We start from the raw sequence: 21,116 nt of genomic DNA, 5'->3' as shown, positions 1-21,116 counted from the left end.
AAATTTTGAATCGATCATTCCAATGATATTACTTATTAATAATACAGAAATGCAGTAGATTAAAAATGTAATAGACCAAAATAATAGATCATCTGTATAATGTAGCCTCACTATTAAGGATAAGTTTTTTGAAACTGTGCATTAACCCAGGGAGGGAGGGGACATTAGGCTGTTTATTACACTAATCCCAAAAGTTTTCAAATAACGTTTTCTTTTCATTGGGTTAATAACTTTGATGACTTTTATTGACTTTTGATTGGTAAGTTCATTAAGTTGAGTGTTCAAACATTTCAACCTTTAATTGTAATCTATATTTTGTGCATAATCATTTTTTGGGATATACATACATTTATCGGCCATTGTCTTATCCCTTATTTGGCTAAAACCCTTTGACTGTTAACCTTTGAAAGGTGAATTAAAGATTCATGAACTTTAGAGAGAACACTCTTCAGTAGAAAAGATATTCCTTGAAAACTGCAAAATATTCGTAGTAGCGAAACTTCTACAAAGTGAATTTTTTTGGCCTGAGAGTTTAATTTGACCCTTTGACTGCCTATCTGCCACTGTCTAAATATTTTTGCCAGTGTTAGCATGTCCGACCAACAATTTAATTGCACGTTCTTTGTTTTAAAGTCTAAATTGTATTATGCTATTTCAATCACGAATAATTTAGCCTAGTTAAAAGTAGAGTAGATGCACTACTAAAGTTATATTGGATCATTGAAAGAAAACAAAGTAGCGGCTTTCGTTTCATTTTCATATTAGCTTTATTTTTAGTAATTTTAATTTAGGTTAGGTTAGGTAAATGTTAATGATTTCCCTGCAGGGTTAGAGCCCCCGCAGGCTAGAAATAGGAGAAAGAGTACTGTGAAAATACGACAAAACCCGCTAACTCGTTTACTTTTCATTATCAGATATATTTTGTTATTGTATAAAGTTATAGTTATTGCATTAACATCAAAGTATCTCTTCAATATGAAGAATTTAAACCTAGGAACAGAGATAAGGGTCTTGATTATCATATAGTTAAAATCCAACTTATACCAACAACGAAATTAATTTGGGGGGGGGGGGGGCAAGACATAAGATATATATTTCAGTTGTAGTTGACAGTTTCAATGATGTTTTGTAGATTTTAAAAATAATTTGGTAGATTTTTCTAGAGAATTTTTTTAATGACTTACTAATTACTTATTACCGTGAAGGACGTCCAATTGTGTATATCATTTCTGTAACTTAGTGTAACAATGTACATTTGATGATTTGTGACGTATAAATTGGAAAATATATCCAAGTCTGTGATCAGAAATAGTAAAGTAATTCTTGGTATCTAATGGAAAACTATCAAATTCAACTTTATTTCCATTTACTTTCACGTCAAATAGTCTTTATGTCAGTTTAAATATTTTATTTCACTTTCTATTTTTTTTCTCTAAAAAGTGAGTAAATTCGTGGGTGAAGCATGCATTATATCAAAGGATTTAAATATACATGGATATTAAAACAGGGGGGAAATTGTCATCAATTTAGGTTGCATTTCACTGTCATTTATTGGTTTGTTTGTAGGGGAGGGGGAGAGGTAAAGGGGCGGAGGATTGGGAAGATCGTTATTTTATAAGAGACAACATTCTCAAGATGACTACATAAATTGTATTGAAACATACATGAAAAAACAAATGGTTTCGCAATAGAAATGTCAAATTATGAAAAAAAGAGAAACCTGAAATTTTACTGAGCAGTTATCTTTTCCTTAATTCATATTTTATTAGATTAACCCGATATATTAAATCTATTCAAAACTATTTTTATGTTCAGCATTTATTTAGCAGTTTAACAATAAGAACAATTTATTCAGGGGTACATCAATATAAAGCAATTCCAAACAAATAACAAAGACCTATGAAGAAAAATTAAAACCTCCAGGAATTAGGGACAATTGTTGAAACATTTTACCCTACAACTCTTATGTGTAAAAACCTGCCATTAGATATCCTTTTTAATTTTTTTTATGAGTTTTGATAATATTTTAATATTTTTAAATAATATTTTTTTTAATGTCTTTGTTATTAATATGAAATGGTAAAAAGCTAGATATCAGGGGTCAGAGATAATAACAATTCTCTTATTTGTAGTAAAGCTGTAAATTTAAATTTTTTATGCTTCTTCTAAGTTGAAGCAAAATGACAAATATGACACAAATGAAGTGACATTGGATTGTAAATAACACTGGTACTCAAAGTTTTATTAACCAATCAATCATTTATTAGCTTAAAATCTTTTGGTAATTTTACTAAATCCTGATTGATTGTTAAAAACATTCAGTGAATATTTTTTTCTAAATATAATTGTAATTATATTCTTTTTGGAGGGTGTCACATGGTTCTTCTTTTCTTAAAATCACTGAAAATCGCCCATGTGAGAAAAAAATAATTTACTGAATTCAAAAGCAAAAGGCAACTCACCATCTGGTAGTATGACTTTTGTCTAAAAGTCTCTAGCTTTAAAGCAGCATGTTATTTATTACTATGCCTTGCTAATTAGATAATAAGAATACAGCTTTACTACAAAAATATAAGTTTACATAATTTGACTGAATTAATACATTTGTACAAAAATATATGAGAAAATACACATGTTGTTACTTTACAAACAAGTATAGGATTCAAAAAATGATCTGACATTAGAATTTTCCAAGGTTTGTAAGACATTGGTGGTAGAGATCAGTAGCAATCTTGGTACATGGACAAAAATTAAATTTGACTTTTCATAAAATTTAAAATTTCCTATTTCCCATCTAATATATAATTGCCATTTTGAAGAAAAAAAATACACTTCTTTTATGCTAGTTCAGTTAATTTATGATTTTCTATCAATTTATTTTGAATCTTATTCCATAAACCAAGTAAGCATTAAGCTATAATTTATGCTTTTGTTAAAAATACAAGGAAGATAGTTTTCATATCAAGAGCTGATCTAAATAAATATATTTTATCTTGTTTGAAAACATAAACTATTCATTTAAATTTAGGAAATGTAGAATAGTCTGTAACTTCTTACTAAAAAAAGTGAGATCATAAACAAATATTTCATAACAATAAAAACTTTTAATAGATAACATTTTTTAATTTGAAAACTTTTAAAATATTTGTGTAAAATATGATTTAGAATTTCTTAAAGATAAACAACAAACCCATTGCATAAAATGCAAAAATGCAATAGAAACACTTTTTTTCTTAACTTAATTTTCAGACATTTTAGAAAGATAAACAAAACTTTTCTTTAAAAATTCAGTATAATCTATTAAAGATGACCATTAAAATTTAACAAAAAAATTAAATCTTAATAAATATTAAGCATTTATAGCTATTAAATGTATAGCTATAATATACATGTTTGATATGAATTATAGTGGATTTTAACAATAATATACTTTCAATTCAAAATAATTTAAATAGGGCTTTAAAATTAAAATTTATTTTAAATTACGATAATATTTTGCATGGTTTGATAATAATATAATTTGTATATTTAAATTCAGTATGAGGTGAGCAGTTTATTAAGGCAAGAAATTATAAACAATTTAAATAAAAATATGAAATCTAAAGAAAGCACATTCAGTTTGTTTAGCTAAATAAATAAAATATCTTAAAACAAATAAATTAATTTTTAATATAAATTACATATAAAGCTAGGTTAAAATTGAAAAAAAGTAATTTCATTTTCAAAGTAAATAAATTATGTACATGATAAATTTGGTAATATAGTTTACATTAATAATTGATAAAATATTTATATTTTATGCATCACTTTGGTAGATTAATTTTTATGTAACACGTTTGGTAGATTTTTCCCCTTCACTAATTATAATTTTTTATGTTGTGTTTAGTTGGTTTTATGATACTAAAACACCATAATAACTTTTTTGCTAGATGTTTTGATTTGTTATGATGTTATAGAGCTTAAACTAGTTCAAATTGAGAACCACTTTCATTGTTTTACCGTTCAGTTGTAAATCTGTACTGGCAGTATTTGACTGTTCAATTAGGATTAGTTAAAACATTTAACCCTTCAAGGTTGGAAATATTATTATCTATTTACTGTTGTAATTATCTATTTGTATAGCTGTATTGAGGTACAATGTCATGTTCTTCTATCTGTGAGTAAGGTGGTGGAAGTGGTAGAGGGGGACATGTTGGGTCTGCTCGTGGTACAGGAACTACAGTGTCTGTTTCCTAGAATAGATTAACAAATAATTGCTAATGATGCTTCCTAGAAACATTAAACAAAATTATATATATATATATATAGAAACTAATTTTGCAATACTTTTATATAACTTAAGATTTTCTGTCTGATGCTTAGATTTCATTTTATACTAGACTGGATGGTTTTAGGTTATTTCATTTACAGATTTAAGTCTTAGAAATGTTTAGGCTCTTTTTTAATTCTTTAAATACAGAGCAACTAGATGCTAAGGGCGTAACACTAATGAAATAAAAAGATTCATACAATAAAAGAATTGATTGTAGATAGATGTTCTTAGAAAATGTTGAAAAAATTTAAAATATAGATATTATAAAGTTGATAAATATCATAATATAAAATTATGTGGATTTCTAGGATTAAGTATATAATATATATACATAGATATCCAGAAAGATATGTTATTATATAGAAGTGATATAATTCTTACCTCTCTGTATTGATCCGCATTGAACTGTATGAGATCATGTTGATCCCGGATTTGTAATTCTTCAGATTTGGCTGGTTTATTTTTCCTGTCCAAATTCCATCATCAAATTTTCATTTTAAATTTTCTGTTTTAGAATTTTTAACATTTATGAAACATGCAATTATGTGTATCAACTAACTGTTAAAATAGTAAATTAATCCGTCATTGTTGAACTTTTTTCCGTATAAAAAGTAGGATCATGGAAAAAAAACAAGTAGCAGTTTTCATTGTATTTTCCTAGTATCTTTTCACCTATTTCTAGCCTCTTTTGGGAGTGGAGGCTCTAACCATGCAGGGCAATTATTAACATTTACCTAACCTAACCTAAAATAACCTATCAAAAGCTAATTTTGTTCTTCATTTAATCTAACCCGTTAGTGCCGAGCGCCACTTTTATGGGCCGATCGAGCTGTAAGTTTCAGGGAAGCTTTATAATGGTCAAAACGGAATTCGTATTTTTTTGTTTTGCTCTAGTGGCGTGCACAGGAAAGTTGCAAAAAAACCCGGTTCGGCTTGGCCATAAATACCAACCAGGCATTAACACCCGTTTTTGGTGCTTATCCCCAGTTTTAAAACCCGGTTGACCTGTATAAACCCGGTTATTTTGACCAAAAATCGAAAAATGTAATTTTTGAACGCCAAAAGTGAGATGAACACTTTTTAGAACTTTGATACGATCCGTAATTGAAAACTACACAACCTCATGTAATCTAAAGAGCTACAAGTATAATACGAAGCGATTTATTTCAAATTTAGTGTTTCGGCTATAGGTGCCGCCGTTTTCGGGTAAAAAAAACCGTTGCTCGAAGTTTTAAAAGACACACACTACAAAAAAAGAACATATAAAATTTGGGTGTTACATATCAGAAAACGAGCATAAAACTATTGGGTGACACCTATAGAGATTACTAGGGTTATTAGGGTGGCTCAAACCCTTACTAATGACGTAAACTGTTATTTTTATTGGTTGAAAAGTTAAAACCGGGTAATAAAAACCGAAACCGAGCCGGGTTTTAAAATTTTCGGGTATTTATGGCCAAGCCGAACCGGGTCATAATAGGGCGTAAAAAAACGATAAAAAAATCATATAAAAAATTATAATTTGAATAAAACGAATTCACAAATAGATGTACTTGTCAATAAACATTAGATTTCACAAAAAAAATCAGCGACTTTACTATAAAAACAAAAAAGTTAGAAGGTTATTTTGAATTTTCATGATTTTCAAATTTTGTTGAGCTATACCAGCAAACGGAAGTAAGCTAAACTGCCTGCTCCAGGGGGAAATGAAAGTCAGGGTAGTAGAGGGGGGTTTCATTCTGAGAATGATGCAATTATGAAGCCGGAAACCGGTTTTTATTCCATTTTTCGGAACCGGGTTTTGATGCCCGGTTCGGCACTAATGGGCTAAACAAATAAATTATGTAAGGTAAAAATTTTTATACAATTACTAATAAGAGCTTTATATAAACCATTCTATGTTTTTATTGTTACCAACAAACTTTCAATTTTTTTCTATATCGTTTTAATATCTTAAAATTATCTTTTCTGTTGGCTTATTATCAATTGATTTGTTATTTTAAAAATAATTTCTAAGAGTGTGCGAATATGTCCAGCTATGGTTGACAAATATGTAACATCCAACAACCCTGTAACAAAACATTTCAACCCACATGAAAATTTAACTGAAATTTGACATGAAACATGATATTTGGACAAATTTATTTGCTACTAAATATACAAAATACAGGATGGTTAATGAAAGATATTTAGAAAAAAAATGAAGCTATAATAGCCAAAATGTTTACCTCAGGGGCGTCCAAGCTTTTTCATTTGGGGGGGGGGGGGTAATCTTTATATCATAGAGGGAAGCTTTTTTATTTGGGGGGAGGAAATTTAAAAATCCAAATTCACTTGGGGGGTAATCATCCCATTACCCCCCCCCCTTGGACGTCTATGGTTTACCTACATTGGTTTTAAATCAGACAAAGGTTTTAAATATAGAAATGATATAAATATATGGCAAGAGCAATATAAGTTTTTAAGATGCAATCAACAAGGGAACGGTAAATATTAAAATCTGAAAAAGCTTACAGTGTCCAATAAAAAATAATGTCATACAATACAAATGACCAATGATGGGCCAGTATACATTGTATTTTACCAATGGTAAATTGTAAACTTGCTTATCATTGGTCATTTGTATTGTATGACGTCATTTTTATTGGACACTATATGCTGTTTCATAAGATCTAGAAAAAAACTTTTAATTAAATCTTGATTAGTTAACTAGTTTTTCTCACAAGAAAAAGGTTCCAAATCATAGTCTTGAGATTCATCAAGCTTTTTTATTTACCACCCTTTACATACATGTCAAGTTTATATTTAACATTTCCGTCTCACAAACTCATATGTTGAAAGTTTATGTTTGGTTTGGAATAAATGGAATCAAAGGATTTTGAATTTAGGTCAAGTGAGGAAATAAATTTACTTGTGGGTAGACATATGTTGTGTGTGCTATATGCAATTCTAGCACAGTTTATACATTTGCATAACTACAATAGAAAGTACTTGGATAGTTGTCTGTTCCTTGTTTTAATTTTAAAAATAACCCAATATATTGTAAGCCCTATGGGGCCTTAAATTAATCAATATATAATTACTTGGATATTATGACAGGTGAAATTTTGTTTTATATTTATGTTGCTTCTATAGTCCTCGTTTATTGGTCAGTACATTCCTCCAGTAGGAGGGAAGTGGTTGGGGGTAAAGTGGTGGATGGGGGTTTCATCATGTTAGCCAGCTCAAAGATTTAAGATGATAATCATGGCGACTATGAAATATTATTCTTAAATATGAAACTTATTTATCTAAAACTATTCATCCTCATGTAAAAAAGCTTCCTCTGGTAAAAAATGTGGAGAGTTATTCAATACTTATTATATTTGTATCAAGACCATCCAGATTTACATTTATAATCTATACCATAAATTTTTTATTTTTTAGTATGAAAAGAAAGCAATTTAGTAGTAATATTTTAACTTATAGAAAAGGATTGGAAAAACATTCTTAGAAACAGAATAGATTCAAATTTATTATAACTAATTATCAATTGAAAAAAAGTTTAGTAACAAGACATTTATTATCTTTAATATTTATTGTATGGTTTAGATGACATATTACTGTATTAATTTGTATTTTTGCTCTTAAATACTTCTCAGTATCTCTGTCTCTTACTCTGTCTCTTGTATGTAAAAGAATCTAGGTGTTACAACTAGGAAGATGGTTTTAACCAGAATTATAAAGAATACCCATATCCAAAAAAATATAATGTCAGTATTTAAAAAAATACACTGAGGATCTACTTTTTGATATTCAAATTGAAGTCTTTTCTATAAAAGCAATACAATTTAATTTAATAATGACTAATATTTCCAGCAGTTAAAATACAACAGCATTATTTTCTTTGAAAGAATAGCTCCAATAAATTTATTCACTTTGCATTTAATTTAAAAAAGATAATCTTTTCGTGTATTTCTCATAAGTTGTGTGTTTAGTCAAATGCGCTTATTAAGTCAAACTGTTATTAATTAAATAGATACCTTTGGTCAAAATTAAGAACAGTTTGACTTAATAAGCGCATTTGACTAAACACAACATACAACTGTATGGACAATACACGTAAAAATTACCCTCTTTTTTCAACTTATGATATTAGAAATGAAGAAATATAATTTTGTAAATAAGTTGAGTGGTTATTATTGAATCCATATCTCTGAAATCCCCGCATTTTGACTTATTACTGCAGCAAACAATCTTTTATAATTTTTGACAGCAGAAGATATGCTTATACAGCCTTTCTTCACACAAAGTTAAAACATAAAATTCAAGGATAAGGTATAATCAGTCTTTAAAATAGAGAAGGTAAAACCAAGGTAACAAGGTTAGTTTTCATGAAAACATATGCCTATTAAACATAAATTCAAACAGATATCCTGAAAATCATTTTCTAACACTTGAAAATCTGATAAAAATTGGCCAATATGCTCAAAATTTCCTCTTGACAAACCTACATTCATCCTACCACTTAGATACTGATAGACATCACATTACTAATGACTGGATCATAGTTAAGGAAAGTGCAAAAGACACATACACTCTGACAGATATAATTTTAGATACTATTGTTTTGGAGGTCTTTGGAGCATAAATTGTTTTTTTAATTTGTTAAAACTATATTTTCTGTTCCTTAACTGACTTATTTTTCAAATAATTTTTCTTGATATAACTGCACTGACCCTAAACTTAGGCATATTTTTAAGGGTAATGGAATAGAGAAAGACCTGGGTTAAAAGGGAAATGTAAAGGGTGTGCTGGACTAAAAGTTTTGTAAACTAGAAGTGAAATTGATAAAGTTTTCTGATATCTTTGTCATAGATGTTTTTGCATTTCTGCAATATTATGCTACACAAATCATTCTAAAGTAGCAGTTCTACTCTATAACCTGAATATTTTTCCTCTTAAAATCTATAGTTTACTAAATAGATCAAATTACGTCGATATTACAAAAGCCCAAATAACATATATGAAGTAGATTGAGCTAGATTTTTACAGATTCTGTAAACATTTTATGATGAATTTTCCTGAAGAAAGTAAATCCATAGTAGCCTAGGCAAATCAGACCAACCAGCCCAAGAAAAAGAAATCCTAAAATAAAAAAAGTCATAATGTGTAATAATAGGTTTATTATAAAAAAATATAGAAAGAAAAAATTTCATTTCGTTACCAGAAACTATTTATAAGATTTTGCTAGGTTTTGAACCTTACACATTGAGGAATTCAAATTTGTTAATAAGTATTTTCGTATTTTCACAGTAGCTTTTGATATGTTATTGTAGGTTAAATATAGAAATTGGAGAGAAGCTACTGAGAAAAAACAACAAAACCCGCTACTGTTTTCTTTCCATGATCAAAAAATAATAAATAAAACTTATATAAAAGAGAATCCATATTACAACTATTTAATTATGAAGATAAGATGAATATTAATAATGTTGAAATCCTTTGTTGTAAAACAAGATATATTAGTAATATTTTAGAGGTGCAGCTAATGTATGACTGTTGATCCTCAGTATGTTGGTATTTTTCAAGACTAAATGTATGGGTACTAGGTGCGCTTGTCTTCAAATATGTGAATTATCATTCGTAATTGAGTCATACACCTAAACCTTAAACTCCTTTAATTGGCAAATTGTTAACTAAATTACAAAAAAATTATGAAGTAATTAATCAATTTATGTAAAATAAATAGTGAACTATCCATGTTTTTATTTAAATTTTTAACACAGTGTTATTGCTGCTCTATGCAATGAGAGATATTGTCCTTGTTGTGATATATTTCATCTAATCTAAAGCCTTTGAAGTGTGTTTTCTGATTAATATACCTTCTTAATATTAATATTAGAGGAAAAGAATAGTTAGAGAAATAATAGTTCAAGAAACTCGAATGAAAAAGAAAAGAAAAAGAAAGATAGCAAAAGAAAAGAAGGAGAGAGAGAGAGATGTAAATGGACAATATGAAAAAAAGAGACACAAAATAAATAGAAAAGTCAAAAGAGAAGTGAAAAAAGTCCTAAAAAATGGAAAACAATTTTTGAGAGACATTGAGAAATATAGAACAAATGAAATTTGATAGTTAAAGTCTAAGAGGTAAATATAAGAGAAAGGTATATACAGAGAGGTAAGGGATAATAGCAATAAATTTTATCCACATCACCCCAGTCAGGCAGGAGACATTTAGCTGTTTATTACACTAGTCCCCAAAGTTTTATTATAACGTTTTTTATTCATTGGTTTAACAACCTTTGAAACTCTTATTAAATTTTGATTAGTTGGTTCGTTTAGTTGAGCGTCCTATCGTTTCCACCACTAATTGTTGTCTCCATAATGAAAAGTTTTGTGTATCATCATTGCAGATGTTCATCAACTGGCATTTGTGTTATCCCTTTAGATCCCTGCCTTTATTTTAATTGTAATCTTCCAAAATCAAAAGTTGTGGTAAATATTAATCATTATTAATATCTAATGTCCAATCCCTGTATATCCCTGAGTATAAGTTTGTTGAAAGTAAATTGAAAGTGCATTATGAAATGAGATAGACATACAATACAAAGACATACAGAAATATAGGGATAGATATTTTGAAATCAGGACAATTATGTTTATTAGTACGGCAAACAAGCAAACAAAATTTGTAAAATTTCCTTGTAAATGAGGCAATATAAAATTGTCAATAATGAAATTTTGCAAAATTATCTTGAAGCAATTTATGGATTAAATCTTTTAAAAACCATTAATAAATAAGAAAGAGTTACAGTCACAATCTTCCATGGAAGAATGGACAAACAGGCGGACTGAAGAATAAATGTTTAAGTATAGATGTATAATCCAACCACTACCTGGCCCAAGTGGCGGAGAAACGTTTAATCTGCTAGCAAATTGCTTATTGTTCTTTTGTAGGTACTCGGCTATGTTTATATCCTACACTATTGGCTGAATTCAAAGTAAATAGCAAATTTATATTAACTTTGTTTTTACCTTTTGATACCTATCCCCATATCCCATATTGATAGATATAGACTGGGTTGTACAATTGAAATTATAAATGAATTTGAAGATGTATGTAATACTCAAAGTTTAAGGTTCAACAACAAATAGAATAATCAAGGATATTCTAAATAAGGTACCTAAGTTGAATGAATCATACAAAAAACTTTAAAAGCTGTAGTATCATAACTTCAATTAAATTTTTATTGTATTTATAAAAATATCAATTAGAACACACTGTTAGGTCTCGCGTTTAAAAAAAAATTTAAAATATTGTTGTCTTTTTGTTTTTAATATCTAAAATTCAAAAACAATAAATATCTTTTTTTTTATATAAAAAATTTATGAATAGGTCATATATATTATTTTCCAAAAAGGTAAAAACAATTATTTTAAATTGGAAAACAAAAATTATAATACATAAAAAAAGTTCAGTAAAAAGATTAGATATTATTTAAATATTTATGAAATAACTCCATATATTTTATGAATCATATTAGTTATTAAAGTTCTTTTTTAAATACCATATTCTTTTATCTTTGCTAAATGTTGTCATTCAGGTATGAAGACTTACCTTCTAGAAATGGCATAGACCAAGATTCAGGCGCCTTAACTTCATGGTCAATCCAGCTACAGTTTCTTTCATCTATAGAATGATAGGCGTATTTAGATTATAATAGGTAGATAGCTGGAAATATAGATAAAGATACAAATAAAATGAAAATATTTACAATTTAGCCTTTATTTTGTGGTCAATAAAACTACATTTCTATAATTCATAGAGAGATTATAGAAAATAAATATTTTTTAGATTTTTCTTCGTACCCAATCCAACTTTAGTTGGTTTTATCCATAGATACAAAAAATCGATGAATAAAAACGTGATTGGAGCCTCTAAAGGACTACTAAATAAAACCCTTACTTAACCCAAAACACGCATGAAACATATGATTGTTTTCTTTGTGTCTTTTTGTGTCTTTTTGTGGTCCGTCGAAGTGAAATTTGCGGATAATTAAAAATAATATTTCGTATCACCTTCCGGGCTCTCGTTGGAGTGAGCACAGTTGATTCTTCCATCGCAGAATAATTCTTTACGAATACACCGGGGGCTGTTTCCACATTTCCTAGATAGAAAGATAGATAGGTAGAAAGAAAGAAAGATAGATAGGTAGATAGATAGATAGATAGATAGATAGATGGATAAATAGAGTACAGTTAATTTTCTATCGCAGAATAATTCTTTACGAATACACCGGAGCTGTTTCCACATTTCCTAGATAGATAGATAGATGGATGGATGGATAGATAGATGGATGGATAAATAGATGGATGGATAGATAGATGGATAAATAGAGTACAGTAGATTTTTTCATCGCAGAATAATTCTTAAGAATACACCGAGGGCTGTTGCCACATTTCCTTGATAGATAGATGGATAGATAGGCAAATAGATAGATGAATAGGTAGATATATTGATGGATTGGTAGATAAGTAGAATAAGGTTAATTCTTTCATCGCAGAATAATTCTTTACGAATACACCAGGGGCTGTTTCCACAATTCCTAGATAGATAGATAGACAAATGGATGGATAGATAGAATGATGAATATATAGATGAGAGATGGATATATTGATGGATAGGTAGATAAGTAGAATAAGATTAATTCTTCCATCGCAGAATAATTCTTTACGAATACACCGGGGGCTGTTGCCACATTTCCTAGATAGATAGATAGATGGATAGAAAGATAGATAGCTGGCTAGACAGATAGGTAAATATATGGATTGATAAATTGATAAATAAATGGATGGATAGATATATAGATTAGATTATAGGTAGATAGAAAGATAGATAGATGGATGGATATATAGATAGATGGATGGATAGAGATATGAATAGATAGATGGATGGATAGATAGATGGATGGATAGATATAAAGATTAATGGATAGACGTATAGATGGATTGATAGATGGATGGAGGGATGGATGGATGGATAGATAGATGAATGGATAGATGGATGGATGGATATATGATTGGATGGATGAATGAATAGATAGAAGTGTTTTATCCTTACTACAAACTAAATGTGCTTTGAACTACAAGAAAAAAAAATTTACTTCTATGAAAACTAATCAAACTTGAAAATATAAATATATAAATATAGCAAAAAAGAACCTATAACATTTTGGAAAGTAACTGCTAAATATTAAAACAATGATAGAATATTTTCTAAACTATTATTTTGCTGATCTGAATGGAATACTCTTCATATTACTAATGATTTCAGATTTAGTGTGATTTCATTACAGCCAAGAAAAAAAATAATGGGCATCATAGTTTAGACTTAAAGTTAACTGTATTTTTGTATTAAAATAAATATTTTCTTAACAAGATTTTTGTAAGATAATTTACAATCACATTTATCATTTTCCTATTTAAAAAAATTGTAAATGTATAAACACCACATTATCAAGATGACAACATGTAGAGCCTTACATCCTGTCCCTATCTAAAAGGGCATTCACATAGGGGGGATAAGGGGCTTGGACACCACCTTTTTTTTATTTCAGGAGTGGCTCATCTTGCATAATACAACCATATATAACCTCAAAGAGCATGAATAGGTCAATTAACCTAAGCAAGATATTTTTATTGTTACAAAGGTTATACCCATAAGACAATATTGTCTTGAATCTTGAATTTTTAAGTGCTGAAATCAAAAATCCCCACTTTTTTGGAATGACGAATAGACCTTGACTGTACGAATTTTCCAAATTTATGTTCTTTTCGAAGAATCTCTTACGAAAATGATACCGTCAATCCTACTTTCTCACTTAGGAAAATGGTATTTATTTTGGCGAGAAAGTGTTGTAGATTAATGTAATCGACATTACAGCAGTCATCATGTAATTACCTGTAATCTGTATCTTTAGCGCTACATGTTTTCTTGAAAGGCGTCACCACTAAAAGTAAAATAGTTTCATTTAAAATTAATTTTTAGATTCTCAAATTGAATTTTGAGAATATATATGTATATATATATATATTTCATCTGTTTTGTAAAGAAGAATGGACATGTATAGTTAAAAATCACTAAATATGACATTTACTTTACAAGTTTATCTAATTCTAATCAATTACGGACATACACTACTTACAGAGCATCTTCACTGCTGCAAAAAAAGGTTACTTACCTAAAGTAAGGGTTTTGGCGATATTTGATTCTTTAGGAAGACTCAATCTAAAATATATTCATTTTTATATTTGGAATGTTTGGTATATTTACTATTTGCTCAACAAGTAAACTTTATCCATGTGGTAGATAGTCATTTAAAATTTAAATAGCCTAAAACCACCAAGGACTATATCCATAGTTCTTGAAGAGTGGAGCCAAATAAATTTAGCTGTTACCGAGATTTAAAGCATCAGTCATTGTATTATAGACTATTAGCTGTGTCCCTAGCATTAAAGGGGTATGGAGGAGGAAAAAAATAGCCTAAAACTATACCAAGTCTTAAATATAAAAAAATGGCAAAAAAACATCCAGGAACCTATGTATATCCTCTCTCAAAAAGAGAACTCAATCGGTTCAGTAATTAATTAAATCTCAAGCTTCAGAAAAAAAAACCTTACTGCTTTATGTCATAGGATAGATACACGTATTTATCAAACTGTATATTTATGTATATATGCAGATAAGTATGCCTACAAAGTTATATTATTTCATTGTAGTAATATGAACATTTCTAGTTGAAATATTTGTGAAACCATTGAATAGTAAATGTCAAAATTTGAACGCAAGCACAATTTTGTGTTAGATACATTGGATCGCATGACATTAGGTATAGGTTTTTAATAGCGAAGCTTTTCTAAAATTAGGGTCGGTCCGTCCGTCTGTCCGTAAAGGGTTGCTCTTAAATTTAGACAAAGAATTGACCTATAAATTTAAAACTTTGCATGATGATTCAGATAGGTATTAATTATAAAGTGTAGCAACTCTTTAATCGTTGACAGAAAGTCCATACGTCAATATAAAACATGCCGATTTAAACCTTTTTTTGACAACATTTGTCATTTTCCTTAGTACAAAAAAAGTAAAATTCAAAGTTTTTGTATTAACAAATCTTTATCAAAAAGAAGATCTTAGAAACTCCATTGACAGACCCCTGTACTACAACGAATACCTAAATGTGTATTTTAGGGGAGCTTCATGTTTATTTTTGTTTTATTCTTTAAAACCATCATTTGAAACCGAAGCAACTCTACATTTTAATCTTAAATTATTCAGTCTATAATACTTGTAAAGAATAGGTATATTGTAGTTGAATCAAATGTGACCCCACCCTTCTTAGGTTTGGCCTATCAAATTGAGATTGAGGGTGTACTTTATACTTTAGACCTTACATGGGTTTCAGAGTCTTTTTATCATGTTATGTATCATATTGATTTCACACTAATATAAGTCCGTATTGGACTGTGATATTATGATATCAAATAACCTTAGAAGCTGTATGTTATATACATAAAGAGAGCACTAAATTTAAATTTTCTCAAGTAGAACATTCATACAAGTTTGGTTAAACAATATTTTGCATTTCAAGATTTTAAATTAAAGATCCTATCTATTCCTAGCACTATTAGGCACAATATTATATGCGGAGCAACTTTATAATCAAGTCTTAATATGTATGTATTTCCATATTAATCAGTAAGTAATTAAGTAATATTGGTATGAAATTATTGTACAAAATAATGTTAAATATTATATATAGGTTATACATACGTATTTGTTAAAACTCATTGTCTGAACTTCTAATTTGTTGAGATTCTCTTTCATGGATGTTATCATCCTTGTTAGATAACGATGATTGATATCTTGTGTATATTTATGTGTTATATTGTTTGGACACTTTTCAAGTATGTGTGGAAGCTCAATATACCAGAGAATCTCAAATTTTGGCAATGCAAATATTAGCATTCAATTTTTGGCGTCTTAATTACAACAGCAAAAACTATGTGTAGATATGATAATGTTCCTTAAATCATGATTATACTAAAACCTTGTAGTGTGAAAAAAGATTAATATACTATAAAAAATTATAATTTAGCATTAAAAATAACAGCCTACAATTCTAAAGATGTGTTTTTTAGTAGCGAAGCTACTCTATAATTCGAAATGTCCGTCCGTCTGTCCGTCTGTCTGAGACAAAGTGGGGGAAACGTAATTTTCTCGGCTCCTATAAAAGATAGAAAGCTGAAATTTCTTGTCAACATTTCTATTAATATGGTGCATAAATAAGTATAACACATCTATGTCGGTCAGACCCCTTTTTAGCAGGTTTTTTTGGCTATTTTAATATTTTTCAGAGACAAACTGGGGAAATGGGATTTACTCAGCTCCTATAAAAGATAGAATGCTGAATTTTTTTGACAACATTCCCATCATTAATGAGCACAATTAAGTATAAAACATTAATGGCGGTAGAACCGCTTTTTAGCAGGTTTTAGGCTATTTTTGTATTTTTCACATTTTTCTCCATATCTTCAGTGTTTATGGTCCCACTGTCTTTTTGCAGGTTTTTGGCTATTTTTAAATTTTTCAAGTATTTTCCTTTTCTCTGATGTATATGGTCCGATTTTCCAAACTTTTAAAGTTAAGGATATACAAATTGAATTTTCTGTCGTTTTAAGAAAACAACCATGGCGGTCAGACTGCCTTTTATGAGGTTTTTGGCTATTTTTATATGCTATATTTCCCCATATCTTTGGTGTTTTTGGTCCAATTTTCAAACTTTTTTGGGATATCAGTATCAAAAATTTTTTGTCCATTGCTATGAGCATCTTTTATGTAATCTACTTTGACCGTCCTCATCATACAAAATAAAACAAGGTTTCGTGTTTATTTACCCCAATAAATCTATCCTTGATTTTAATAAATATACTTTAAATCTACTTTTACGTAGTCCCATCCACGATTTTTTGTGCTTCGTTACTTATGGATTTTGTCATCCTTGTTTCAATTTTAAACATTTCTGTTTTTGTCTTTTTAAGGTATTGCTTAAACTGTTAAAACTTCCTTATTAGTTTTGACCTATTGAAATAAGCCTCATAAAAGAATATAGTTTTAATTTTTGTGTAAAGAGTCCCATTGATTAAAACAAAAATGAAGTCAAACTTTAATAATGGCAAAATTTGAGACGTACCAATATACCTCTCGGATATTAAAGAGCATAGTTGAAGATTGGGTTGGGGAAATGGAAATAAAATATCCATCTAATTTTAACAAAATATCTCATCTTTATACATTAGGCTTGTTCATTATTCAAACTTTTTTATTTTTAAACAAAATATTTTGTTAAAGCAAATTTTAGAAATAATATATTCATTACAAAAGATAACACTATGATAGTTTGCAGTTAGTATAAATAACAGTTAGTGTCAGTAAATCATTGAAAAAGAAATATTCGTCAGATGTCCCATTTAACAATATCAGGAGGGGTCCTAGACATTTCATAACAGTTTTTTAAAGAAAATTCTGAAAATTAGGCTATCATATGTAATTTAAATACTTGAATTGGTAATTAAATTTATATATCACTAGGGGCTGGGCTCCTAGCATCTTTAAGCTGTGATAGAATTTTAGGAAAGTGGGAAAATCAGAAAAATAGCCTGAAGCATAAATCTAAAAATTAAGTAGGCTGAAACCTTCCTGGGAACTATGTAAAGCTGCCACAAAATGAAGGACTCAATCAGATCGGTTCTTATAGGCTATGTTTCTCAAACATTAGAAATGAAAACCCCAAATTGTAAATATTGAGAAGGTCTAATACTCACCTAATCCAAACATCCATCTCTCTGTCTCTTTCCTCAGAATAGATCCTAAAATGAAAATTGATGGTATAGATATGCAGTTTAATATACATTTATATTAGATACTAAATTAGATAGATAGATAGATTGTTAGTTTATAGATAGAAAGATATTTATGTTTAGATTAATAGAAAATGTAGCATTGAAGTTTTTATTTGAAAAGACAATTATAGTGATATAGTAGAAATATTAATAAATGAATTGTAATATAACGTTTTATAATAATAGATATACTTGAGAAAAAGATAGATAGTTAGTGAAATATAGTTAAGATAAATAGAAAAAATATACAGTTTAAAATGCAAAGTATAATAGACACATTTTAATAAATAAATGGGTAGTTATTTGCTGTGTAATTAACATGTTGACAATATAATAATAGTAGATATTTGGAGTCCTATACAATTATACTTTAGACAGATTGTCAATTTAGATAGATGGCAATCTAAGATAGAAATATTATATTAGATACAATTTAAGGGAAAAAATAAAGCAATTATTCTTGTGGAAACACATAATGATTAAAAGAGTAGTTTATGGTATAAAAATTATGGGTTGATAATCCATATCTAATTATTCATACATAAATACATCATTAACAACATCATTGCATAATTAATATTGTAAGATTTTTATTAAGAAAGCTTCTCTAGAGTTTTTTTTGGTAAATGATTGGTTGCATTAAAATTTTCATTAATTTGACACATCATCACCTAAATAAGACAGATCATCAAATGTGTTTAAAGAAAAAAATCAGTGTTAAATGAATTTTGAGATTTATATTTTTTTATTCCTTAAAATAAGACAATCTTTTCATAATAACATTTTCATTTAAATTTAAGAAAATTCTATAAACTTCCATGTATCTAAACTAACAATCCTAAAAATACAAGCTTGATATTGATGTGAAAGACTGTTGATCTTCTGTCTAGTCTATCTTGATATTATGCTGTAAATCAAGTATACAGGTATCCCAAGGAATCACTCTAATAGACAAAGTTTTGTGGAGATGTTTGAAAGGTTGTGTGCGAATTTTGAACCATTTATCCAAAACAACCAAAATCTTATTTTAAAAAGAAAATGTTCAGAATTGTATTTCTTTATCTTTAAAAGTTGATGCACTTTCTAATTTAGTATTTTTGAGGGAGTGCAATTGATGACATTGATAAATACATTCTTCAATTTTAATGTTTAAAAGCTTAAAACCTGTCTTCTCCTAAAAGCCTTCTACATGATCTATGGTCTATGTCTTGTAAAGATCATTCTGAACATAATGATATTAAACTTTTAAGTTTGTATATTGTTTCAATATTTAATATTTTTTAATATTATGTCTCTTCTGTTTTGTTATGAAATTCTAATGAAAAAGTATTTTATTTACTGATTTGTTTCAACATTCTGTGCAGGCTAGGAAAAATTGTTCAACACAGAGTTAAATTCAAAGATTTCTTCAAATTTTTGCAAAACTTTTTCAAAGAAAAACACAGGACATTTTTTCATGTTGAAAAGATTGCAAAAAATGAGCCAGTAGGTGTGAGGCTACTCATTATATGTTGTTTTTATTTAATATTTTAGTTTTTTTTTAAATAGCATGTTTTTAGGCCTATTAGGTACAGATTATTGAAAAATTAGACTGCTAGGATTTAGTTTAGATTGTGATTGCTAAGATGTTAAAAAGTAAGAATTGGATATGGCTGTGTTTATTTAACATTTTAGTGATTTTTGCTTTGACTGTAGATATTAAAAAATTGCATTGCTGGATTTGTATTTATATCTGGCAGATTTTTTTGGAAATACTGAATATTATTCATGAATTATTAAGTTTCTGGCGACAGTAAAAAAAATTTATAGGTCTTGCTAAAAAATTACAACAAACTATATTGAACAACTCTTGTCTTTTTTATGAATGTTATATCCTTGTTATTATAAAGAAAACAAAAATAAATAATCTAAAAATTGTTGCTTTCCTGAACATATTATATTACTACTCTCCTTATTTAGGTAATCAAATAGAGCTTAATCATATTAAGGCAAGTCTATTGAATATATTTACACATTAATACAATTTACTTTAACATAACATATGTGTGCTATATGATCATTTCTGGTAACAAATTATTCATGATAAAAAATCTTAAAAATAGAAGAAAAATTGTGTTTCATTTAGCAAAACAAATAGGGATGAAAAAAGTTTTTATCCTAATGTGATATATTTTTATTATGTGTTTGAAAAAAATTACAACTTAATTTGTAAAAATAAATAAATGTTATAAAAATAAGTACTTTAAAAAATAAAAGGTCTAAGAGATGCTACTTATCTAACAAAAGTAAAAATTTCAAGGTCTGTCTTGATTGAAGAGGAAAGGAAACATAATGAAGAAACCATGTTGGTTAAAGTAAATAACCAACTACAAAAATGCATCTGAAACTTTTACTTATAATAATAATATTTTATTGTTATGACAAATGAACAATCAAATTTCTAAAAATTTCTCTACTATATCTTAATGACTAATTACTCTGAGTAAATTGTAGTAGCACTATTATTGTTAAAATGCGTCTGTATCACAAACAAATTTACAAACATTTTATATTTCCATCATATGTACATACTGTCTTTTTAAAAGCTTAGTAATTCAAATAGAAAATTGTGCTGTTCCTTATTATTGTTGGACAAAAATGATATATATTATATTTTTTATGCTAAATTTACCTTTTGATAAAAGTACTGTTTTCTTATTGCAATAATATTCACAATAAAATGTATATACTATTAGAAAATCTTTTCTTATGTTCTTATTAAAGCATAAAATTACACCTTGTGTACTTCTTTTGGTGGCTCTCCTGCCAACTTTCTGTGTGGTTGCCAAAAACTGCGCCAGAATGCACATACATCCTTTTTACA

General features: G+C 28.2%; 1 protein-coding gene across 1 annotated transcript in view; it reads right to left on the bottom strand.

Annotated features, from left to right (window-relative positions):
* Positions 1-1,802: 1,802 nt before the first annotated feature.
* The window catches only part of LOC145323883 (uncharacterized), a 43,678-nt gene continuing 24,364 nt past the window's right edge, over positions 1,803-21,116 (bottom strand). The window contains exons 8-15 of the mRNA XM_080166473.1: positions 18,176-18,220; positions 14,536-14,582; positions 14,256-14,304; positions 12,374-12,462; positions 11,913-11,984; positions 9,379-9,439; positions 4,694-4,781; positions 1,803-4,232 (exon numbers count right to left, since the gene is read on the bottom strand). Of these exons, the coding sequence (XP_080022599.1) occupies positions 4,107-4,232; positions 4,694-4,781; positions 9,379-9,439; positions 11,913-11,984; positions 12,374-12,462; positions 14,256-14,304; positions 14,536-14,582; positions 18,176-18,220 (577 nt within the window). The 3' untranslated portion in view covers positions 1,803-4,106. The remainder of the gene's footprint in view (positions 4,233-4,693; positions 4,782-9,378; positions 9,440-11,912; positions 11,985-12,373; positions 12,463-14,255; positions 14,305-14,535; positions 14,583-18,175; positions 18,221-21,116) is intronic.

This window comes from Acartia tonsa, chromosome 7 (genome assembly GCF_053477335.1).
Source record: "Acartia tonsa isolate MP-2025a chromosome 7, ASM5347733v1, whole genome shotgun sequence".
NCBI classification, from domain to species: Eukaryota; Metazoa; Arthropoda; class Copepoda; order Calanoida; family Acartiidae; genus Acartia; species Acartia tonsa.
Note: the sequence above shows the minus strand (reverse complement) of the source record. Positions and strands in the feature narration are given on the sequence as shown.